General features: G+C 46.0%; 2 protein-coding genes and 2 non-coding genes across 7 annotated transcripts; 3 read left to right on the forward strand and 1 right to left on the reverse strand.

Moving 5' to 3' along the window:
• Positions 1–107: 107 nt before the first annotated feature.
• IDH3G (isocitrate dehydrogenase (NAD(+)) 3 non-catalytic subunit gamma) lies at positions 108–15,188 on the reverse strand. Of its 4 annotated transcripts, XM_074278686.1 has the most exons (13): positions 14,893–15,186; positions 9,633–9,674; positions 9,126–9,134; positions 8,434–8,531; positions 6,948–7,060; positions 5,645–5,705; positions 5,416–5,548; positions 2,484–2,617; positions 2,048–2,150; positions 1,099–1,245; positions 915–1,009; positions 725–785; positions 108–389 (listed from the first exon to the last, which is right to left on the reverse strand). In XM_074278686.1, exons 1-13 carry the CDS (start codon positions 14,971–14,973, stop codon positions 288–290), a joined length of 1,179 nt encoding a protein of 392 aa, XP_074134787.1. In that variant the 5' UTR covers positions 14,974–15,186; the 3' UTR covers positions 108–287. The 4 variants fall into 4 exon arrangements, with proteins under 4 accessions (XP_074134787.1, XP_074134785.1, XP_074134786.1 ...); XM_074278684.1 differs by lacking the exon at positions 9,126–9,134 and having other exon boundaries at positions 9,629–9,674; positions 14,893–15,188; XM_074278685.1 differs by lacking the exons at positions 9,126–9,134; positions 9,633–9,674 and having other exon boundaries at positions 8,434–8,582; positions 14,873–15,080.
• SSR4 (signal sequence receptor subunit 4) lies at positions 15,132–20,633 on the forward strand. The gene is made up of 7 exons (XM_074278687.1): positions 15,132–15,489; positions 16,547–16,665; positions 18,180–18,254; positions 18,479–18,568; positions 18,919–18,984; positions 19,181–19,340; positions 20,087–20,633. Exons 1-6 carry the CDS (start codon positions 15,264–15,266, stop codon positions 19,283–19,285), a joined length of 681 nt encoding a protein of 226 aa, XP_074134788.1. The 5' UTR covers positions 15,132–15,263; the 3' UTR covers positions 19,286–19,340; positions 20,087–20,633.
• On the forward strand, positions 16,233–16,371 carry LOC141549277 (small nucleolar RNA SNORA42/SNORA80 family). The gene has a single exon (XR_012484311.1). It is a non-coding gene; the product is annotated as a small nucleolar RNA SNORA42/SNORA80 family (small nucleolar RNA).
• On the forward strand, positions 17,966–18,103 carry LOC141549278 (small nucleolar RNA SNORA42/SNORA80 family). Its single transcript, XR_012484312.1, has one exon. It is a non-coding gene; the product is annotated as a small nucleolar RNA SNORA42/SNORA80 family (small nucleolar RNA).
• Positions 20,634–24,893: the final 4,260 nt, after the last annotated feature.

The raw sequence follows: 24,893 nt of genomic DNA on the forward strand, positions 1-24,893 counted from the left end.
TCCCCACCCCCACGCGTTTATTAATACACGACAGATGACAAAACAGGTGGCGAAATGTGAGTGAGGGTCTCCTCGGCCCGGGTTCAAACACACACCACAGGCAGGACTGAAAGGGAACGGTTTTATTTTATAACCTAAGAAGCAAGGAAAAAGAATGCACTTGGGACCCAGGAGGAGGTGCCCCCTCGCCAGCCTCCATTCGACAAGCAGGTATTAGGAGTCCAATAAATAAGCAGTACAGCTGGAGGGAGTGCAGAGGGGGAGCTTGGCTGGCTGGGGTTCCAGGGCTAGCCGTCCATGGCCCGCCCATTGATGACTCTGATATGATGGATGATGTCCTGGATCGCTTGGGAGGTGGTGCCTTGGCCCCCAATGTCTGGAGTGTGCATCTAGAAACAGAAACCCAAATGGGCGAGGAGCAAATCAAAGTGCCTCTGTCTCTTCCCCTCCCCCTTTCCATCAAAACTGCTGAGTCCCCAGTGGTAAGGGAGTTTGTACAGAAGAGAGCTCGTGGGCCTTTATACTTCCAATTCAACAAGAAAATCAGAGACCCAGTAAGAAGGCATTCAAGTTGCAGCTCTCCCATTTAAACCCAAAATGCTCAGTGCCTTAACTAAAATCGAAGACAAAACACTGAGAAGGGAAGAAACGGCCTCAAAAACGTCTGCCCCGTGACCTTCCCCTCCCTCTGAGGGCCCAGGGCAAGGGAGCTGCTAAGCCTCACGTTTTCATTGTCCATGGATGCCAGGACAGCCTTCCGGATTGAGGTGGCATACGAATGGAGCCTGGAGAGAGAGAAGAGGAAGCAGAAAGATCAGAGTTCTGGTCCACGGGCACCAGGAGAGAGGGGAGACAATCTGCTGAGTGCCCGCCCCAACTGTCACCAAGAGGCCCAAAGCATTAGACCGACTCACTTCAGGTGGTCCAACATCATGCAGCTGGCCAACAAGGTGGCTGTAGGGTTAGCGATGTTCTTGTTGGCGATGCTTTTCCCTGTGTTCCGAGTCGCCTGAAAGAAGACAGGGTAGGGATGTGAGGTGGTCTTTGGGAGGTAACAATTCTAGCTACTTCCCTCCCAGTTCAATCGCAGCCACTCACCGTCTCAAACACTGCATACACATGTCCATAATTTGCCCCAGCCACGAGACCTGGGCCCCCAACCAGGCCAGCACAGACGTTATTGACAATGTTGCCATAAAGATTGGGCATCACCATGACATCAAACTGCTGGGGCCGAGACACTAGCTGTAGACAGACAGAAATGCACAGAACTGAGACTTGATCTACCCGATAGTCAACACACAGAGGAACCTTGGGAGCAAAGCAGAGGTCCTGCCTTTTCTAAGGGGCAAAAATCAAACTTCAAGGACCAAGAGCAAGCAGAAGAGAGGAAATGGTCGTTGTGAAAAATGGGGAAAGTCCCTTTGGCAAGGTAAGGGAATCAAGAAAGCTCAATTCCTCCTTCCCTCATGGGTCCACAAGGGCTAAAATATAGCACACAAAATTCTAAAACCCAAAATGCATTCAAATTAAAACCCAAATGTCACAATGAACCAACCCCAAGTTCAATCAAATAAATCAGGGGTTGGTCGAACAAGCTGGTTCACAGACCAGGGGTTTGTTTAGTCCTGGCTTTTCCTACAACCTGCCCTTTTCCCTTGAAATCAGAGGATACCATCATGGAAAGATGTCAGCCTGACAAAGCTGAGCTAAGCTCAACTGAGGTGCTTCCCCAAGTCACCCAGTTGGGGAGCTGCAGGCTCAGGCCTAAGCCAGGAGGTTTCTGGCACACTTTCTGCTCTGTCAGGAGGGTCTGGCGAATGCAACCGCATCTATAGGACTAAGGAGTTGGACTACGATGATTGCTGTAGCCTTTTCCAGCTCTGCCATCTTAAAGGCTACAACGGGTGGTTTATCTACTTTGAAGGATTATGGGTTTGTTTGTTTGTTTTACCAACTTGGGGTCCTGGGGCTGGGAGAGGAAGCTGCAGTTGATCTGGGGCTAGTCAGATAGTAAAATTGGCCCTGGGACCCAGGAGTCAAGTACCTGCATTGTAGTGTTGTCCACAATCATATTCTCAAAAGTGATGTTAGGATAGCCTGCAGCTACCTCCTTACAGCACTGGAGAAAGAGGCCATCTCCCAGTTTCCTATGAAAGGGACAGAAAGTTTGGTCAATCACAAGAACTATAGCATTCGCTGAAGTGGTACAGAGGGATGAAAAACAGGATTGGAACAGGAGATCTTAATTCTAGTTCTGGTTCTACAACCAGATTGCTGTATGATCTTGGGCAATCTCTTTAATCTCTCTGGGACTCAGTTTCCCCATCTGTAAAATGAGTTTGGACTAGCTCTTTCAATGGGTCCTATGATCTGGATCGGGGAAAGGCACTGGGATGGAGAGTGGAGAGAAAGAACAAGAAAGGAATGAAGGGGGGAGGCAGCAGTAAATGAATCAGCTGTCATCAGTCTTCCATCCCTACATGATGTTGGCCTTGTGCACGGCAGTCACTTTCTTGCGCCCAGTTTCCTGGGCCAGGCGGAAAGCATACTCAGCAATGCGCAGGGACTTGGCCTTGGTGATGATCTTCAAGCTCTCCACCACACCTGAAACACTCTGTGGGGATAAAAGAGTAGGGGTGATTCCTCTTCCCTTGGGAAGCCTTCAGCTCCTTACTGCATAGAAGAGAATGGCACTGGCCTCATCTCCTCCTAATCCAATTCAAGGGTCGACAGAAATCCTGGCCTGGCCACTCCTTCCCACACTAAGAGGCAGAAGAAAGGGAAGATAGAGGCCTTCATTGCAAGGAACCCAGTCTAGGTCGGGAAGCCAAAATTTCAGAAGTCGAGAACCAGAGCCTTCATAAATCCCATCTTATTGCTACAGTAAGACTGGCTTAGGAAACTGACCTACCAGCCGTGCAAACTACGGCCCCTGCCACACTGACCCACGGAGGCCGCCCCACTTCAGACCGCCATGGACTTCACTGGAATCTCCCTTTGAGAATGTTTAGGGAACTCAAGAAAGAAATGGGCAATTCCATTCCCTTGTGAGAAGATTCTCAGGCCCCAGACGGATGCTTTTCACCAATATCTTCACACCTGGCTCCCAACAACAGCTCAAAGATAAATCAAGGCCATTCAAAATCATCTATTCCAGGCCCAAAGAGGAGGATCTCCAATGTCCCAGGCCTATATTGAGCTGCCTCGTAGCAATTAGAATAGAGCTTCTCGAGGACACTGCTAAGGTCTAGTAGGGAATTTGTCAGAAATGAATAAAATGGTTGTTGCATCATCTAGACCACTTCTGTCTCCCTACCCCAGCCCTTAAGCTGAACTCTAGTTCTCTCTCCTCCTCCAGTCGCTGCAATGAGACAGTGTCAAATGGAAGAAGATCTGGCTGCTGGATCTCACCCTGCTCCCAATGCTGCTGCTGCTTCTTTTTTTTTTTTTTTTTTTTTTTTGATAAATTAAAAAAATTTTAAACAGATACAAAATGAGAGAAAAAAACAAAACAAAACAAACAAAAACCATTTCCATGTACACAGAACATGAGAGAGAAATCAATATAAAACAGTAAGTTTCCACTTTAAGAAAACCTATAAAATAAATATCACACTATTTTCAAAGCTGGACAGCTTTTCTTTGCTTCCCTGTTGGTTTTCTTTTGTTTTCTGCTAGGCACTTTTTACTTTATTCCCCCCCAACCCACAATTAAGCAGAGATACCCAGGCACATAGAGAGCCATAAACACACACACACACACACACACACACACACACGCGTGTGTGCACACTTAGTTCAACACTTACTATCCCGCAGCAATATTCCATCTTAATCACATCCTATCTGAGAAATTGTCTATGAAAAATTTCCTCCAATTTTCTGCATTCTTTCTGAATAGGTTTTATTTATACAAGAAAATTTTAATTTAAAGTCATCGAAATTATCCTTTTTACACTCCAGCAATGCTCTGCCCTTATACTATATATAGTTCAAGGTCTGTTACTAGGGAATCTCCTTCTTCCAAATGAACTGTATTTTTTCCTAACTCAGTAAGATGATGTTTTAGCATCTTCTCCCAATGCAATGGGCAGCTCCATCCGGGTCAGTTTTGTAAGGATCCCACTTCCAGGAAAGCTTTGCTCAGGAATGACACACGGAAGCCATAACTGCTCTGAGGGCTCCATCGGCCTACGGAATCAGGCCCAGGTAGGCCCAAAGTCAAGGTTTCACAAAAAGTGGTGTGGCCAGACTTTGAAAACCTGAGTTTAGAATAAGGGAGCAGCTCCCATTTCCCCTTCCAAGATGATCAAAGGCCTATTATATCCTTGAGATAGCATCAAAACATCATATAAATGACAATCTGGGGACCAAACTGTACCCGTGATCAAAATTAAGAAAAATTAAGCTCAGCAAAGCCCAATGTGAGCGGTGTGCACTGTCAGCCTGGAATTTGGCAGGGGTCTACAAATGTTCCCATAAGAATCCTTATATAGTACTTTCTTCTAGTTGTTGAAGATGTTTCATTAGTCCATAATGACCTCTTGTGTACATAACTAGCTTACAAACTGGAACAGAAAGATACAAAAGATGCATCGCTATTATAAGAAGGGCCAAGATTTTTCTTTCCCCAAGGCAGACTCCCCAGATAAGGCTGAAGCACACTGGCCAGGACAGGCATCCTCTTCAGCTTATCTTTTCATTTGCCGAGGTGATTCCTGGCTGGAAGAGGGACTCCAAAGAGGCTTACTCTCTCCCTGATGACCAGCCCCCCCAGAATTCCTCCTTTCTGCCCAAGCTCACACTTTGCTGACGCCAACAAGAGTGACCCAACAAGGGTGGTCAAGGTCCCAGTCGGTCAGTCATTGCTGATATACTGCTCTAACCTAGATTTCTGAAGTCTTTCCTTCCACTAGCTGGGGGTGGGAGAGGGGCTGTAACGGCTTTTATCCCTCCAATGATGGAGCTGATCATAGTCGTGGAAGCTCAGTTTCTCGGTTGGACCTCCCTCTCCTTTTCAGCATGTTTAACAAAGTGACACCTCTGCTATGGAGAAGCGTTTGTGGGTCACTGCCAAGCCTACCGGACTTTTGGAACATTGTAAAAGCAGCACACGCCCATGGAAGGACTCTCAACAATTCTGATAAAGAATAGGAAAATTGCCTGCTGGGAAGGTTAGAATCTAGAAGCTCCACTCCAGCAGCTTTAGACTATTCTATGATTCTTGACTTCCATCTCTTTGGAGCACCCACCTGGGTCTTCGGCTATTACCTGGATGGATTCTACATGTGGGAGGGGTTTCCCAGAGCCAACTAGGAGCGTCCCCGGGATAGCGCAGCTAAGCCTAGGCCCATCAACACTTCACGGTCTAGCTGGGGATGCAGGAAATGGATAGGGAGGAAGAGGTCTTACCTCATGTTCCAGGCTGCTGTACTCTCCCTCTGTGTTCTCCCTAACAATGAGGATGTCTATGTCTTTGTGGCGAGTCACCACACCTGGCAGGCTTTTACAATGGATGACATTGGCATACAGGTCTAAGCTGGTGCTAGAGGGGAAAGGAGAGGGAAGAGAGGGTTCACACATCCGGCAGGAAACTACCAACATTCTCCCCCCCCATCCCCCCCGTGACGCCGGCTCTTACCGCAGAATGTTGTTACGGGACTTGTAAGATGGTGGCAGATTATGGTTGGTTTCAATGTTTCCTAGGAATTACAAGCAAGGCAGTCAGCTTGGGTTAAGGGGATACAGAGAGAAGTCACCCGTGGGCTCAAATGCTATTTCTACCCAACTAATGTCTAGCTCTGAAATTTCTCTCTTTCTCAAAACAGGGGGAGATAAATACTTCTGCTCAAGTGACTGGGGAAAAAGGGTCATGTCTCAACAATCTGGAAACCGTCTCTTTCCTTCCTGGTATTTCCTTTCCACCGAGCTCCTGGCACTGCTTGGATCTGGGGAAGGCCGGGGAACATTCTGTGACTGTCAGGGGCACAGGTACCCGGATCCCCGAGACAATGAGGAAACCCACTCTCCCAACAGGCAGGGCCAACACTAACAAGCTATGGTTTCACAGGGACCCAAGAAACTGCCGTAACTCAGGTTAAACACGCAAACAAAAACAGCCCCCCAAGAATGGGACAAGGCAGCTCTGACCACACATCAGTTCCGATGACTTGAGAGTTTTCTCCAGCTGCAAGCTCAGTATGAGTCAATGTAACATGACTGCCAATAAAACAAATGAAATCTGATGCTGGATTCCCATCCCAAACAAGGAAGGGAAGAGTCCTTTGCATTTAAAGAGGCAGACCAGGCAGGGACGGCTCTGGGTACCACACTACGGCAAGAGCAGTGGAAGAAGATGGGGACAGTCAGCCAAGAGAAGAGAAGGCTTCCAGGAAATACCAGCTGTGCCTTTAAAATCAGAGTTGTCATATAGAAAAGGGAACAAGGTTGGCTTAGGGAGCATTACTAGGCACAGACTATAGCATCAAGGGAGCTTCCTATCAGAAGATGCTGCTCCAAGGCAATTCCTGTTCTGACAGAGAGGTCCAAGAGACTCCCACAGCCTGTGTTCAAGGCTAGAGACAAAGATACAATAAAATCATCTTTGACCTTGAGGAACTTCTAAGCTAAAATAGATTGATCCAGATGACCACTAAGGTCCCTTCCAACTCTTGAGCTTCTCAGATCAGATTCTGTATTAGACGGTCCTGGGAATGGAGCCCAGGAGTCTGACTTCCTAATCTGCTGCCCTTCCCCCACTTGAAGAGAAAAGGGGGACGGGAGCAGCAGGAAACAGCAGCGGTGCTGGAGTCAGGAGCAGCTGAGGTCTAAGCCGGTTTCCGACACTTGGGAAAGGGGAGAAAGAGGAAGAAAGCAATGGGGTTCATGGTTCTCACCCCCCCCCATTCATCCTAAGCATAATCACAATCAAGGATTGGGCTCACCCTTCAAAGCTACACGATTGCGTCGGATAGCCATGATGGCATTGCGGATGTCTTCCTCGTCAGCATTTGAGCTCACCTGTACCTCTTCAAAATCCACAGGCACGCAGGCATGTCTGGGCAAAGAAAGGATAGTGGAGTGGGCAGTACCAGGAAGCCCTCCTCAAGTCCCCAGTTCAGCACTGACCCCAGAGCCTGAAACGCCCGATTTCCTTGTCGGGAAGCTCATTTCTCCTTTAAGTCTCAAGGTTCACCTAATTTCCCACTTGATCACCCTCTCCCTGACTTACAAGGTTCTTGGGTAGCTTGGGGCTACTCCCCAAACACGGAACACATTCAGAAAGCTAGGGCTCGGGCCTCTTTCTGCTCCCTTAACAGTCAAACCAAGGCCACGCCGTGAAGAACCACAGCAGGTGCCCAGAGTGTTTTGCAAAATGAAATGAGTACCCCCCTCTGGAGCAGGTGGCAAGCAGAGCAAGAATGCTAAGAATTAGTGGAGACAAAGCAAACCAAGCCATCGACAGATGCTTGTGTTTTACTCAAACTTGATCAGGAAAAATCCTGTTTTAGTCAAAGTGGGTTAATTTGGGGATGTTGGGGGCCTGGGGAGAAGAAAGCAACAGAATATTTCACGCGGGACATTTGCCAATGCCTCAGTTTCCTCATCTGTCAAATGTTCCAGTGGGGCTTGGGAGAAGCCACCCGGTCCAACCTCCCCATTGGATACACAATAGAAATGAGCCCAAAGGAGCTGGAACGAATCGCCGGACTTGCAAAGGGCCAGGTCTAGAAGCCTGTTCATTTGGAAGTTCATTAGCCCCACATTTTTTCCCTTCTACCCCACTGGCCTCAATGAGGAACTCACCAAACATGAGGTGTGACGGTTTTGTTTTTTTAATAACAACAGCTTTTTAGTTTTCCAAATACATGCAAAGATACTTTTTAACAACCACCTTTGCAAAACCTTGTGTTCCAAAGTTTTCTCCCTCTGTTCCCTCCCCTAGGCAGCAAGCAATCCAATACAGGTTAAATGTGCAATTTTTCTAAACAGACTTCCACATTTATCATGCTGTACAAGAAAAATCAGATCAAAAGGGGAAAAATCAGGAGAAAGAAAAAACCCAAACAAACATATAACAGCAACAAAGGGGAAAATCCTCTGCTTTGCTCCACATTCAGTCTCTCTCTGGATGTGGACGGCTCTATCACAAGTCTATTGGAATCGGGAGGCACGACTGTCACTAAACAAACTTCTTTCCGCTTTTCAGACCCACTGGGAGCTTGGAGTCTCTAGATCGGGGTCCAGTACCAACCATCTCTGGCCTTGGCCTCCCCAACTACCCACCGACTTCCCCGGGTCAAATGCTCTCCGAGGGCCCTGCTACCTAGAACCTGTGCAAAGCAGCAAGGCCAAACGTGGGGAGGGGACATCAGGGCAGGAGCACTGAGAGAAGGGACAGGGACGAGGAGGGAGAAGTCAGTTCCATACCTGAACACAGACTTAACATGCAGCATGAGCTCAGGCCCAATGCCATCGCCGGGAATCATAGTCACGGTGTGTCGGCCTCCATACTTGGCAGACGGAGGCTGTGGGAAACAAGTCAGGGGGTTAAAGGAACACCTCAGCAGCCCCCACCCCTTACCTCATCCTTGCCCTCTTTCATTAGGCACCGTGCCCGTGACCTGGGCTATAAGAAGAAGGGGAGCTACCCGTGCAGAAGCCATCTGCCCACCTGCCCTGAGTTGGAATGGATATGACCCAGAGGGTAGGAGGGGCATCCTGGGGGAGAGAGACCGCAGGACAGTTCTAGAAGTGGCCTTAGGCCTCTCCCACCCTACACACCCCAAGGGTCAAGCGTACATCAGCAGGGCATTCCTAGGCCATCTGTGGTTAGGCTGGTAACAGAATACCCTTTTAGTCCTATGAGTGGGGGCAATGCTCTGCCCACTGAAGTGCCCGGCACAACCCCCCACAGGGGAGGATGCCGAGCCTAGTGCTGCCTGGCCTCTCCTATCACTGAAGAGAAACGATGAGAAAGGGGAGAACACCCAGGCTGAACACCTGGGGAAGGCAGCTGTGTCAACCCTTAAACCCAGAGGGGACGAGGTGGTGATGGCGGGCAGGACCCTGTGCCTACCCAGAACCCATCTCTGCCCAGAAGCAGGAAAAACAATACTCACAATTGTTTGCTGTTAGTGCCAGGAACAGGAAAACAAAACAAAACAAAAAGGACGGGGTAAAAGGGAGGAGACAAAACAGCAGAAGTTAGAGTGGTCACCTTGTGAGGTCTGGCTGCTGCTGCTAACCACCTGGGGTGGGGCTAGGGGCTCATCAAGGCTGGCACTCCCTGGCATAGCACCTCCTCCCTTTCCCTCCCCATTCGATACTGGTTAGCCCTGCACAGCCAGGTGCAGGGCAGGACAAGGTGACATGGGACTCTTTGAAGGGCAGCCTGGGACAGATGAGAGATGGCCCGGGAGGGGGACCCAGCCCCACTCTAAGTGGGAAACCCAGAGAGGATCCGAGCCTCCTCCTTGGAAGCTCCTGTCAAGCGTGCTGCGGGGAAGAGGGAGGGCAAAGGGTATGTGGGGGAGGCGAGCAGAACCCCTGGAGGCTGGCTACAGCTCAGCAGCACCCAGAAGGACTGAGGCAAAGGGAATTTGCACACACGCAAGACAGGCACTTACTGAGGAGAAGCCCCTCCAGCTGGCCTCCCGGGCACCTAAAACCTGGAAAACAAAAATGAGACCCAAGCTTCCATTACCTACCATGCCGTTCCCTAGGAGAGGAACTGGGACTGAGGGCCTGGACTTGGCCTCCCTCCTTAGGACTGGCATTAGCACCACGTCTAGCCTTGATCAGACACTGTTTGACACAGCCTCCCGCTGTAGCCTGGGTTTACAGCTTGACTCCCAAGAAGCAGCATTCACTTTGCACAGCAGAGGGGTGTGTGTGTGTGTGTGTGTGTGTGTGTATAATAATATATATGTGTATACACACACACACACACACACACACACACACACACACACACTGCAGAGTGTATGTGAACCAAATAACCAAATGAGAGAATCAGAAAACTGGGAGTTTCACTCCCCCATTCTATAGAAGGGGTAACCGAGGCCTAGCCAGGGGGAGAGCCAGGGCTAGAACCATCCCATGATGGCGCTATGTCTGGGGAGCCAATTACCCGAATGCACTCGGGAAGCATTAGGAAGGAGAACACCAAGGCTTGATGAAGTCCCTACTGTGGGCCCAGCCCTGGGCCAAGAATGGAATAATGACTTGAATACCTGTGGCATTTGAAGGATTGCAAAACACTTTCCTGGAATAAGCAGGCCAAGCACTCTCATCTTACAGAGGAGAAAAGGGAAGCTCACCGAAGCTTGTTCAGGGAGCAGGCAGCAATGTTAAATTGATTCTGAAGAAATAATTTATTTCAGAGAAGTGATTTATTTTAAACAAATGGCCATTTATCATGCATGGGATTTACTTTAAAAAGGGGAGCACATGGAGACTGGAAGCTCCATGCTGTCGTGCCTCCCTCCCACCCATCCTGGTGAAAGGCTGAACTGGACCACAAGTGCTGACTGGAAGGGGAACTGTTCTTTTCAAGGCTCTTGGCAAGGCCGAGCAGGGAATGGGACTGCCCGCTTCTCTTTGGAAGTAGAACAGGCTACAAAAGGCAAGATGCCCCTGCCCTGTCAGCTCAATGTACCACCTGTCTCCTAGTTCTCCCTGTAATCAGAGATGGAGGAAACCTAGGGTCAGGGCAGCTACCAGGCTGGGACTCTCTAACCCTAACCCCAACAAGCCAACTAGCCCTTTTCTGTTTAGAAAAAAAAACAAAAAACAAAAAAAAAAAAAACGGAACTGAACAAAACAAAAAACAAATAAACAACTACAACAAAAAAACCAGGCCAAGATATGCAAAGCCAATTAGGAGCAATTAGGAAGCTAATTGCAAAGGAAAATAAATCACATGATAGGCTAAGGCCCAAGAGAAAGGATTAGAGATCAGTTAGGTGGATCTCCAGCTCAACCTAATTGTAAACACCCGCCCTAATTCCCTCAAGAGAGCTGAGCCTGTCAGTACACCAAAACCACGTGTGTGCTCTCCTCCGCTGGGGTCTTGTTCTGATCCCCTCCTCCTCTCAACTCTCTTCCTGACACTCACCCAAGGGGAGGGGCAGACAGATTTCAATCCGAGGCTGTTTACCCATTTATTTAAGGGAGGAAGAATGCCTAGATTCTCCCCTCCCTCTGATATATCTTACTGTGTGTGCCACTTGGCACTCGCCTGTCTTTGGGTGCACTTAGCTCTAACTACGCTGTAGGCAAATTAATAGGTGATGTTGGATTCAAACAATTATTTTATGCTCATTGCAAGAAGACCCCTTGCTGAGCTAGGACACCGGGTTCTACGTGAAACAATCCACGTCCTCAGAGAGTATTGCTAGGGCTCCAGAACGCCAATTCACCAGGATGATTTGTGAATAGTAGGAGGCACTTCGTTGTATACAGAGCTGCACTGTTCACTGATGGTCCGAGTCAATCAAATCCAGAAAGATTTGTGAAACAACTCGGTTCCCAAAAAGATTGTAAGCTTCCCTTGTGTGGCCTCCAACTAAGGGATTCTCAAGGAAGTACAGATCACAAAGGCTCCATGCAAAAATAACATTTTTTGGAGCATTCCAGTGGTGAGCAATGAAATGTTTGCAAAAACAAAGAGAGAACTGGCCTTCAGGGGACTTCCCTTTAAGCCACCATGAAACCGTCCTCACAAGTTATTAACCTGCTCTACAGAAACGCTAGCAGGAAAATGATTTCTCTCACTAACAGAACTCCACGACTTATACAAATAAAACATCACTCTCATTTGTATCAATCCAAAACCGCACAGAAATGATTTCTGACCAAAGAAAGAACTGTAGAGAGGTCAAGCACAGTGAACTGTTGTCAAGAATTCTGGCGGTGACACTAGGCCTGACACTACTGGCAAGCCACCCCCCCCCCAAGTTAGTTTCCTCTTCATTCAAATGGAAATCACAATACCTGACCTGACCTACTCAGCACTGGGAACAAAGTCCCCAAAACTTTTCACACACACACACACACACACACACACACACACACACACACACACACACACACAATTATTATTATAGACAAGGAGTTAACCCAATATCATAGAATCTAGCACCGAAAAACACTGTTCAAAAAAATGTTTAAATCCAATGCCCTCATTTTACACATGGGGAAACTGAGGATGATACAGGTAAAATGATTTGCTCCAAAGCAGGCGAGCTGAGATTTGAAGTCATATCCTCCAATTTGTAATCCAGTAAACTTTTTTACCTTGCCTCCCCTGGGACCTGTGGCAAATTCATCAATAAGCATTTATTGAGCAGAAGTCCAGGGGATACATAAGCAAAACCAAAGCAGCTTCTGGTCTACAGATGGAAACAAAAGCCAACAGTCCTAGCAGGTGAGGAGATCGGAGAAAGCCCAAGTTAAGCTTTGAGTAAAATAACAGCTTAAAGGAAAATTACAGAGTAGCAAAACTAGGAAGAATTTTAGAACTCATGGAGAATGCCTCCATTTCCCAGAAGAGGAAAGTGAAGTCAACAAAGCTGATAGGTAAAAGAGCCGAGGCTCAGAACTCAAGGCTCCTCCCCGTCCAGTCCTTTCTGCACTTTACCCAGAGCCTTTCCTCAAATCTGAACCAGCCACACAAAGAAAATGCCAAATGGGGCCCTCCATGGGTTCAATTTTATTATTCCAGTCTTTACCCCAGGAAAATGTAACTGATTTTCTCCTGGCTGACTCGCTCTCCCAAACAGCTTTTCCTAAGTTTCCTATGCTACCTGATTCTCTCCCTCTCAGCCAAGGGTCTCTCTTACCTCCTTTCTTGAGAAAACCAGAGGCCACTGTCTGCTCATCTCAAAACTGCCTCATCACGTCCCTTATCCCTTGCTCCAATCCTTGCTTCTTGCTTCTCTACTTGTACCCTTTCTGCCTTTGTTCTCTCCCAACTTTCCTTTCTTTCCCAATCTCATTTGAGTCTTCTGAAAACTTTTTGAGTTGGGTGACAAAAGTTGACATTCACAAATGGCTTTAAGGTTTGTAAAATCCCTAATTTTGCTACACATTATTGTCCCATTTTATAGATGGAGTAACTGAGAAAGTATTGGGAATGACAGGGAGTCCCCCTCTACCTTGTGCCGTTCTTGCTTCTTTTAGGTCTCTGCATTATGGATCTCCTGACCCCTTCCTGGCTTGGCTTCAGTTTTTTTAGTTCTGGCCTCCTTTATTCAATCTCACTGACTCCCCTCCCTGCATCAGCACATGTACATACACTAAGGGCTGCCTGGTACCAGACCCAAATGCTATTTTGTTCATTTTCTTTTGTGGCCTCCCCAGAGCGAATGCAGGCTGCTCCCAGGCAGAGCATTCGGGGCCTTCTGCTTCCCCTACTATAGGACTGAGAAGAACAGCTACTTATAAATGAATAGCTCAGTAATCTGTACTACTACTAATGATGATAGTGACAACAGTAGGAACACTTACATTTCCACAGCATTCTATGACTTACAAAGGGCTTTCGGTGAAATGGATCCTCCAGATATTCCACTGAGGGAACGGGCTCATAGAATTGAGAAAAGGAAGAGCAACTAATCCCAGTCTGTCACTTTCTAAAATCAACCTATGACAAAATCTAACATTCATGACAAAAATCACTTTAAAAGGGGGAGGGGGGTTACTTAATTGGATAAAAATATGTACCTCAACCCAGGAGCTGACATAATCTTTGAAGGAGAAATATTTAGCAGCATGGCTGCCAAAATAAATAAATAAAAACCCTTTTAAGGATTTTATTTGACAAAAGAACTGGTACACCCCGAGTTCAGCAGAAATTCCTCTGCCAGTTCCAATTTGTTTTAGCTCATTTTGGCTCTCTATCCATTAAGCCACTCTATCCCTTTAGCTGTCAGGTTTGGAAATTGCAACAAAATAGGAAAAACATTAGGAGGATTGACTGGGTAATATAAAGAGAACAACGATTTCTCAATGGCTTAATGGCCAAGCCTTTTTCAGGCCTTTGGTTTCAGCCCTGCAGCTTTGGCTAGGGCTTCTGATATCACCTCCACCTAGATTTTTCCGTCCCCGGGCTAGTTGGGACACCCTCCCACTAGGTTCCTTCCGACTTGCCAGAGTGCTCGATCCCAGTTTCTATCTCAGATTGGCCAGGGCTCTTATTCCCTCGCCCCTCTCCCAAGCTCTCTTGCTCCTCCCAGCTCAATCCAGTTCCAGCCTGTCTCCACCAATCTCACTGAGAGGCATTTTTAGAGGCATGTCCTGCGGGCCTACTCGGGCTGGGAGAAGGACTCCTAGCTTCCTAGAGCTTAGCCAAGTGGCTGGCACATAGTAGGTCCTTAAGTGTTTCCGGACGGACTCCTAGCTTCCTAGAGCTTAGCCAAGTGGCTGGCACATAGTAGGTCCTAAGTGTTTCCGGACGGACTCCAAGGCCAGCGCATTGTACGTGTTACTACGCAACGTGATGGCAGCCCACAGTTCTTCGACAGGGATGGATCCGAGCACTTTCTCAGTCCCGGTCCCGGCCCCGGCCCACACCGGCCACTCTCACTCAAGGTGAAGTTCGCGGAGCCCTCGCGTCAACCACACGCAGGCAACGGCCAATGAGCCACGATTAATGACCCTCTCGTCCCACCCCGACTAATCAAACCCGAGGTCTCGGAAAAATTCCCGCCCCCACTTCCGGACTGTCTGACAAACTAGGCTCCCTTCGGAAACCGCGGCGGTCCCTCCCCCACCCAGTTCGTCGCTTGTAGAGTTGTTGGGGTCGCTTAGGGAAGCGGTGGCCAATAATCCTCTCCCCTCAGTCGGTAGCCCGCCACCCGGCCACTGGCCCGGAAGCCCTCTCACCTCCCAAGGGCGACTAAGAGCCCCTAACTTTAAGATGGCCTTCGCGGTACTGCTGGCGGCCGTCACCACCTTAGTCGCCATAGTTGAAAGTGAATCCCGGCACAGAGACGCTCGCGAGCATTAGCCGCTGTCGCGAGATTTGAGGAAGGGCCGAAGGAAGAAGATATCTAGACATTGAGATCGAAAACGGGAGGCACGGCAACGCGCGTGCGCAGAAGCAAGGCCAATTCTGACGTCTTCTTCCGGTGCGAGACAACTCCCGGCCGGAAGAGGGCAGCAGCGGCCATTTTGCAGAAGCGTTTAACTTTGCTGGAGGAGGCGAGGCGAACAGAGGAGGCCACGTCAGACCGCGCCGAGCTCGAGCTCTCCCAATGGGGTGCCTGGGGAAGCTTCCCGTGATTGGCTCGCAAGAGCTGATTACGTGCACCATCCGGTCCAGCCCTCAGCAATTAAATTGGCCTGCCGAGCTCCACGCTCCCTCTCTCTCCCGCCCGCGCTGGAGGGAGCTGATGGCGCGCCCTCTGAAGCTCTCCCTGGCCCCTGTCCGCCAGGCCTTGGTCCTGCTGCTGTTCTTCGTTGGACTCCCCTGCTGCTCAGGTATCGGGCGGGCTGAGGGGGGAAGGGATAGCCACCTCCTCTCCCGGGCTTGGCGGGGGGAGGGCCGGTCCGGCAAAATAAAGGGTGCGTGGGGAGGGGTGCGGAAGGGAGAGGGCCCGGGCCCCGACCGCGAGGCGGCCGCCAAGAGGCAGCCCGCTCGGCCCCTGGAGGGCCTGGAGTGGACTAATTGGACTAACTGAAGTACTCCTAACCTGGCCAGGGGCTCTTGGAGGGGGGGTTCGCGCCGGGCCTCTGTTTTATAATCGTCGCCCGCCCCCTCCCCCCCTTGCAGGCTTTAAAGCGTTACGTGGACGGTGCCACGTACTCCGTTAGCAGTAAAATTCACCAACTCATCTATGTGGACTTGGGGGAGGGGGTGGGCTGCGGGCGAGCACTTTGAATAACTTTTGCCCCCCCCCCCCAATTTCCTGCGCACGTGTGGAGTACCCGGATATCGAGTGACTGCAGGCTATGCCACTTTTCCTGGGCCTCAAGTTTCTCGAAAAATGAGAACCTTGAACTCTAGGTGGCTCTTGGGAGTTCTCCTGCATATTAAATCCAACAGTTACCAGTAATGGCTTTTCTTTCTCTACTGCGGTTCCCCCACCCCCAATCTAATTGCACAGAAAGCTTTACTAGTTGTTTCCAGAGTGAATTTTAAGTAGACTCAAGCCTGGGTTAAAGCACCATGACATGGTCTTAGCCTTCTGTCTTGTGGTTTGAGTCTAGTTGCTTAGGAACGTGCATGGCTTTGGATTTATGAAAAACCCTTCGAAACAGGGTTTCTCATAGTGTATTCCATGCCAGAGAAATTGACTACCCCGAACCATTGCCTGGCCTCCACATCTGTAGGCCTTAGGCACTGAAGTGGGTAGGACAGGATGTTAAAACATCTTCTGCCTCAACCGTCGAGGTAGAGCCAAAGGGACACAGGACGTTTGCCTGTGCTGATACTGGTCCTCTCAAGGGCCCCTTCATACTGTATATACATACTCCTACCACCAAGCCACCCCAATGGTATAATGTTAATGTGATATTCTTTATCCTCTCAAAACAGCGGAACCATGCACCGAGCCTATGATCACTCCTTCCTACTACACCACGTCTGATGCAGTCATTTCCACTGAGACTGTTTTCATCGTTGAGATCTCTCTGATGTGCAAGAATGGAGCACAGGTGAGGGAGGAACTTGGGAAGAGCCTTTATGCAAGAGGTATAAAGTGCCTCTGATCCTGGATTTACCAATTCCTTGTATTTATTCATGAGTCCTTCAACTTTTAAAGTAGCTTTCACATCCATGATGGATTTTTTAAAAAATCCAACCATATGATCTTGTCCCCAGACTAGACCTTTTTAAGTGCAGTCAAATATTTGCATGCCAGTTCACTACAAAATGCTTAAGAAATACCAGATATTTTACCAAATAAAAAAAATACCAAGAAATCCTGGCAAGAGTGCATACCATATGAAGAATGATTGAATGGAGGCTTCCTGCAGAAAGGGCTTGGAATAGAGTGACAGTTGTCTTGAGTTATAGGACTCCTGTTACACTTATTTTACATGCTCTAGGGAGCAGAACTAGTTAGAAAACAAGTTAGAAACAAATTTCAGTTAAACAGGAAGAATTTTCTGTTAATCAAGTCATCCAAAAGCAGGCTAGTCTGTCTTAGGAGATCGTCCTTCTGGCAGGCATAATAACCTCTGAGAAATGGCCGCCATTGAGCTGGACACAGAACCAAGTTCTCCTAGAGTTGGATTTCTTTCCCCTGGCCTAAATCATATGTGAACATTTATTCCTAGAAAAAAAGATAGGCTGGTTTAAAATCCTCAGCTGGTATTCAAATGTGACAAATAATCTGTCACGGTTTGGGGAGGGGGTGGTTAGAGCAGGACTTCTGAAAGGTTTTAAGGGTCCCAGACTCCAGTGGCAGTCTAGTGATCAATGTGGACTTTGTCTCCAAATATTTTAAGTTCGTGGACTAATGTGGTATGTGTCCCTACCCCACATAAGTCTGTTGACAAAGCTCTAACAACCTTCTCAAAAAGATCTTGGGCTTTTGATGATGCCTTTGAAAGTATTTTGTATTTGCTAAAAAGATTTATTAGCCAAGCAAAACATGATTAAATCTAAGAGTGATTGCCTGCCAGCTACCTCTAGGAGGCCATGAGTTAAGTATTTGTACTATGTGTTCCAGATTCTATCCTTGAAAGGGTTGGGATCAGGGAATTTAGGTGGGTTAAAATTTTATTTTACTGACCTTTACTTTCAGTCATGGGTATAGGAAAGATTAGGAGAGGAGTCCATATGCTTTGTTAGACTGCCAAGGGAGGGTCTGGGACTCCTAGACTCTAGATCTAGGACAGAAAGAAGTCTAGAGGGTGGAGCTAGGTAGGAATAGGGCACAAGGCATTATGACTTAAGGGGTTGATTTCCCCCAAAAGCTTAGTACCTCACATTTTCCAGGGTTCCTTCCTAGCATGGTTTTTGAATTGATGGTAGGTCCCTTCTCCATGGGCCTCTCATAGTGAATTCCATGCCAGAGAAATTGACCACCCCGAACCATTGCCAGACCTATACCTGTAAGTCATGAGCACTGATGTGGGTGGCACAGCATAGTGATTGTATGAATGTCCTTTTTGAGGGCTATCTCTGGCTTCCTTTGATTTTGCCTGTCTCAATTGCTCCCCAGAATGTAGCCCTCTATGCTGATGTTAATGGAAAGCAGTTTCCAGTGACCCGGGGTCAAGATATTGGCCGTTATCAGGTAAGAGAGGGGAGAGTGCTTGGGCTTTTACAGGAAGGAGGTCCCTGGGCTGATAGAATGAGAAGACAACACCCCGGGGGATTTGGGGGCTCAGATTGGAAAGATTGTGAATGGGTTGTATTCTGTAGACAGTGTGCCCCTTACCCCAAAGCAAAAGGGTTCTGGAGGGTGGTAACACAAAGCCCCAGGATATTTCTGACTAGAGTTCTCATTCTCCATATTAGGTATCCTGGAGCTTGGAACATAGGAGTGCTCATTCTGGAACATATGAAGTCAAGTTCTTTGATGAAGAATCCTACAGTCTTTTGAGAAAGGTGAGCAGGATTCCCGCCATGGGGGGAAGCATTAGGGACCCAAGCATACGCCTAAGTATCTCTTTTCCCAGAGATGAAGTTGTGGCCACTAGGGGGCTCTGTTTACACATGAAATAAAGAGTTTGTATATCATTAGAGTACAAGATGGAGGCTTTGTGGGTGGAAATAAGCCATCTTTGTTGGGAGAGGCACAGTGAACACCAATTACTTGACATTTTTTCTCTCCACACTTAAGACTTTGGGCTTGCCAGTAATGATTTGAGATTTCTTCCAGATATCCTTGTCAAATATCTTGCCTCTTCTCCGGTGATGAGGTGCTCAACTCCTATCCCATATCTTCTCTGCTCTAGGCCCAGAGAAGCAATGAGGATATTTCAGCCATTAGACCTTTGTTCACAGTTAGTGTGGATCACCGGGTAAGTAAGGGGATGAGGATTTTTTCAGAGGTGAAAAGGAAAAAATCTGTGCTGGCCCCTAAAGTACAGGAGAGGGTGGGGTAAAGTATATACTATTTGTCTCAAGTTGTTGGGATGAAAAGGGCATTTTTTGGGGGGGGGGGGAGTACAGGAAATGAGGAACTCTCACTTCCCTACCAACTGTTCTTTCTTTCAGGGTGCTTGGAATGGGCCTTGGGTGTCTACCGAGGTGCTGGCTGCAATGATCGGCATGGTGGTCTATTACATGGCCTTTAGTGCCAAAAGCAACATTCAAGCCTGAGCCATATGAATTGAGTTTCTCTGAATACAAGTTTTTCTTCATTCACAATAAAAGGGTTTGTTAACTAGAGAATATGTTGTGGTGGCAGTTCATAACTTCATTAAAGGGGGAACGTCGGGTGGCCTGATCAGGAGTAGAACAGGTTACTGAGGCCTGTGTGACAAATAGATCCCAGGGCCAGGCTTCAAGGCTCCTCTGGGTCCAAGATGGAGGCCATTGGGAAAGTAGCTGGCTGTCCCTAGGTCAGCACTCGTGATGGTCATTGACAGTCTGCCCATTTCATTCAAGCAGCCTGTGTCTTTGTCTTCCCTAAATCATGCCATCTGGACCCTATCGGTACTAAGGCTTTGAAAACCTTTCCACAAGGAGAGATGTTGGTTGTGTTTGTAAAACAGCTCTAAACACACGTTAATCTGCTCCATTTTACAGAGGAGACTGAAAAGAATGAAATAGATCAAAATCTATTTCAACAATCTATATCAACAAAAAAATGAGGGCCATTCAAAAAACCATGGGATAAATCTGAGTTTTTCAGTATTTGCCAATTACATTTTAATTTGGGTTTTTTTGGTGTATTTAAGAATTAAAGAGGAACTTTGACCTCATGCCACATGGTCTTTCTAGTAACAGCCGACCAGTGGAATACCAGCTTCTGCTTGATCCCCTTGTTTGGCCAAGCCTTTTGAGCCACCTGTTTTGACTTGGGAATAGCTGGAATCAGGTTTTTCCAGGCTTGAAATAGAAAGGCACTTCTTGGTGGTCATAGCTATCTGTTCCACTTCCCAGTCTTCTCTTTTCTAGGCTAAACATCACCAGTCCTTTCGACAGAACCTCAAGGTGTGGACTCAAGGCCTGTGATCATTCTGCATGCCCTCTGGATACCCTCCACCTTCCCAGTGGCCATTTTATCCTGTGATGCTGCTTAGAACTGAGCAAAGTGCTTCAGATTTCATCTGACAAAAAAGACAGGGGACACTGACACACGCAGATCTGAATTCATGCAAAGACCTGTCAAATTAGGCTTCCCCTGTCCTGGACTGTAGAATTAAGCTGATGCCATTTATACCCTTCTCCAAGTCATTGTATAAATGACTTGGATATGGGGACAAGTGAAGGGTTATGGATACTTCAGCCAAAGCCTGTTATGTTAGTTCATAACATTGAATTAACCGCTCATGAGTCTGTGCATTCAACCCGTTCCAAATCTCTGCCACAAGAATACCATGAGATACCTAATCACATATTGCTAAACTCCTTAGTAAATTTGCACTCCTCGGTGAGGACCCTCAAATTCTTGTCACAAATTTGCATAGTTTGTCCATGACCCTAAATTAAATTTTATTTTGTATCTTGTGTCTCAAGTGGTGGCATTACAGAAAAGTAATTCAGTCCTCTGGTGTCATAGTTGGTCATTCAGTTAACAGTTTACAGCTTTTGAAGCTGTACATTTTTTTTGGTTCTGCCCACTTGATGTCTTCCCAGGTTTCTCTGAACCCGTTTGTAAGAAAATCTGAATTTTACACCATCAGTCCTTAAATGTTATAGAACTTCAAAGCCATTCATTGACTTAGTCAAAAACTGCTGGGTTTGATCCATTAATTTTTCAAATTGGGACCTTTGCTGTTGGCAGAATTTTCAAATTACCATTTAGCAATTACATCTCTCTTTGATACTAGGTGATTTGGTATAATCTGATTTGGAAACAGCTTGATCTTCACATCCGTCAGGAATCTTACCCTTACAATTTAAGGTGTGGTCCAGAAATTCAAATTCTATTAGAGCCAGGTGGTACAGCAACACTGGCCCTGGCAGCAGTACCCATGTTCAAATCCAGCCTCAGACCTGTTGGTTCCCTTCTCATTGTACATGTTTAAACTTTAGAACTTTTTGTTCTAAACAATAGTGACCCCCGTACCAGTCATTTATCTTTGTTTGCTTCATGTCCTGGAAATAGCCTTGCCAATTCCCCAAATGAGCTCACCGAGAGAGGTATCCCATGTTCTAACATCCCTCAGCTTCAGGAGGTCTTCAAAAGGCCAGCACACCCTATACTTCTTGACCACTGAAAATAGCACTGCCATACATGGCCAGATGCTCTCACCAGAACAGAGCCAGATATTTGGGGACCCCTGAACCAGGTGATCCCTGGTTGAGAAGGATAAACTGGCCAGACACAGGTGAGCTAGAGGAGCAAGGGGTAAACTTCCCTGGTATTCTGGCTCCTTAATTGTTAGCCACACACGATTCTGGCCCCCTGGCAAGCCTTTCCACCTTATTGCCAGAACTGTGGCAATCAAGACCAATGAGAAAAAAGTATGTAATGAGGAAGTCACTCTGCAGATGATATGTACCAACAATTGGGAAAACATTAAGTGCTCCTGGATAGGTCCAGCGACTATAATTTAGTGCTAATCAGACTCCCGAGGAACTAAAAAAATAAAATCCATCTAGAAGAAAAGGTCAAGAATTTCAAAGGAATTAATGAAGAGAAAATCAAATGAAGGTGGCTTAGCTGTATCTGATCTAAAATTTTATAAAGCAGCAGTCATAACTATTTGGTACTGGCTAAGATCAGTGGAATAGGTTAGGTTCACAGGACAAAATAGTTAATAACTATATTTGACAAACCTAAAGCCCCCAGCTTTTTTTTATTTGACAAAAACTGCTGGGAAAATTGGAAACTAGTATGGCAGAATCGGCATTGACCCACACCTAGCAAAATGGGTTCATATAAAAAGGATGATATAAATAGAACATACCTATAGAGGAAGGAATTTTGTGACCAGAGAACTAGAAATCATTATTGGTCATAAGATAAGTTTGATTATATTAAAAAGTTTTTATACAAACAATACCAATGCAGAAAAGGGAAGAAAAAAATTTATATCCAAGGGTTTTCATAAATTTTCTAAAATATAAGAAATCAAAGTATTCTTCGATTGATAAATGATCAAAGGATATGAACAATTTTCATATGAAGAAATTAAAACCATTTAGTAAAAAAATGCTCTAAGTCATTACTAATCAGAAGTGCAAATTAAGACAACTCTGAGGTACACAGGAAAACAATGACATGTTGAGGGGGCTATGGGAAAACTGGGACACGGTGGAGTTGTGAACAAATCCAACCTTTCTGGAGAGCAATTTGGAACTATGCTAAAAAAGTTATCAAACTGGATAACTTGGATCCAGCAGTGCTACCACTGGGCTTATATCCCAAAGAAATCCTAAAGAAGGGAAAGGGCCCTGTGTGTGCAAAAGTGTTTGTGGCAGCCCTTTTTGTAGTGACCAGAAACTGGAAACTCCATCAATTGGAGAATGGCTGAATAAATTGTGGAATGTTGATGGAATATTATTGTTCTGTAAGAAATGACCAGTAGGATGATTTTAGAAAGGCCTGGAGAGACTTAACATGAACTGATGCTGAGTGAAATGAGCAGACGGCAACAGCAACATTATACAATGATCAATTCTGATGGATTGATTTTCAACAATGAGATGAACCAAATAGAGCAACAGAGCAGTAATGAAGAGAACCAGCTACATCCAGGGAAAGAACTCTGGGTGTGGCCCACAATATAGTGTTTCCACTCTTTCTGTTTGCATGCATTTTTGTTTTCCTTCTCAGTTTTTTTTTCTTCTTTCTTTTTAGAACTGATCTTTCTTGTGCAACAAGATAACTAAACATATATATATATATATACATACATATATTGTACTTAACAAATAGAGTGGGGGGAAGGAGTGGGAAGTTTGGAATGGAAGGTTTTGCGAGCTTCGGTGTTCAAAAATATATTAAAAAAAGAGACCAACCTTCTCTGCTCCAACAGTCAGCATGTCAGCTGCAAGAGGTGCTGGGATGGCTGCCTAAGCTATTTCTCATAAATGAGAAATCACCTCATCAGCTAGAAATGGAGTTTGCACCCGTTGGATTCCAGGGCAGAGGGAGGGGGGAAGGAAAGGGGAAAAAATAAAGTAAAAAGTATCCAGCAGAAAACAAGAAAACCTGCAAAGAAGCAAAGATGGATAATTCCAAATACAATGTGTAATATTTATTTTATGTTTTCTTGAAATGGAAATGGCCAGTTATATCTGCCAAGTCCCTTTGACAGTCTATGGGCCCCTTTTTAGGACTTTTTTAAATGCATAAAACACCTAGGATTATGGAAAAAACTCAATCTCAAAAGGAGAGATTAATAAAATTGAAGCTAAGAAAACTATTGAACTAATAAAACTGAGTTGGTTTTATGAAAAAAAACAAAATTAATCTTTGGTTAATTTGATCTGAAAAAAGGAAAAAAAAAAAAAAAAAGCAAATCATAACCCTGGTCTCAAGCTTAGCAGTAGCTTGACAAGTAGCTAAAACTCCTTGGATCTCAGTTTTTTTTTATAAAATTAAGCCTCTGGGATCTTTTCCACTCTAAAGCTGTGAATTAATATCTGGATTAGGAAAATGTTCTCTTTGGAGACTTGGGGACCTGATGGGGGTAGCCTATCTCAAATACAATCTAGCCTGAACTTTTTTAAGGCCTGCCAAATACTAGAGGAGTATAGGGATGGCCTCAGAAGAGGCCATCTCATTTTTGAAGAAAATGAAACCCAGAGAGCTGACACATAGGTTGAACTGGCTGGGTTTGAACTTGAGCCTTCCTGTATCCTCTGAGGCTTTAAGCATTATTACACCTGCCTATACTTAGGTTATAATATACTTATTAGGTTATATATACTTAGGTTGAGGACTTAGGTTAAGCATGATCCTGAATGAAAAAATACATTCAGGCTTTCAGGATTTTGTTGCAAAAAGACCTGAACTTAATAGAAAATTTGACATATGAGATCCAAGAGAAATATCAAAGATTAATTTCAAGGGACAAAACTATGCTTTATACATGGAACTGTAAACCATATGCCTAGATTGTGGGTAGTTCAAAAGACTGAGGTAGAGGAGTATGATTTTTGCTAAAAAGCAAAATCACATGTGCCAAAATGTTTGTGGCGGCCCTTTTTGTAGTGGCCAGAAACTGGAAAATGAACGGATGCCCATCCATTGGAGAATGGTTTAATAATATATAACATATTATATAATATATAATAATATATAATATATTAATATAATGTTTAATAAATACCTGATGCTGAGTGAAACCAGATCATTATACATGAAAACTACAAGATTATATGATGGGCGTGGCTCTCTTCAAGGCCACTTCCAATAATCTTGTGAGGAAGAGAGAGGACCATGAGAGCTGAGTGTGGATCCCAATATAGCCTTTTTATCTTTCTGTTGTTGTTTGCTTGCATTTTATTTTGCTGCTCTTTTTCTTGTGTGGCATGATGATTGTATAAATATGTATGCATATACTTAACATATACTTGCCATCTAGGGGAGGGCATGAGGAAAGGGGAGGAAATTGGGACAGAGGATTTTGCAAGGTCTAATGTTGAAGAATTGTCCGTGCATGTGTTTTGAAAAATAAAAAGCAAAATCATGTAAGAAAAGGTAAAAATAAAAAGTAATTAGCTCATACTAATTGTTAGAATACAAGAAGTGAGAGTAAGAATTGACAGAGGAATTAGATGGGGAGGAGGGCTGGAAGTTCTAGAATTC

The sequence above is a fragment of the Sminthopsis crassicaudata genome, chromosome X (assembly GCF_048593235.1).
Source record: "Sminthopsis crassicaudata isolate SCR6 chromosome X, ASM4859323v1, whole genome shotgun sequence".
NCBI classification, from domain to species: Eukaryota; Metazoa; Chordata; class Mammalia; order Dasyuromorphia; family Dasyuridae; genus Sminthopsis; species Sminthopsis crassicaudata.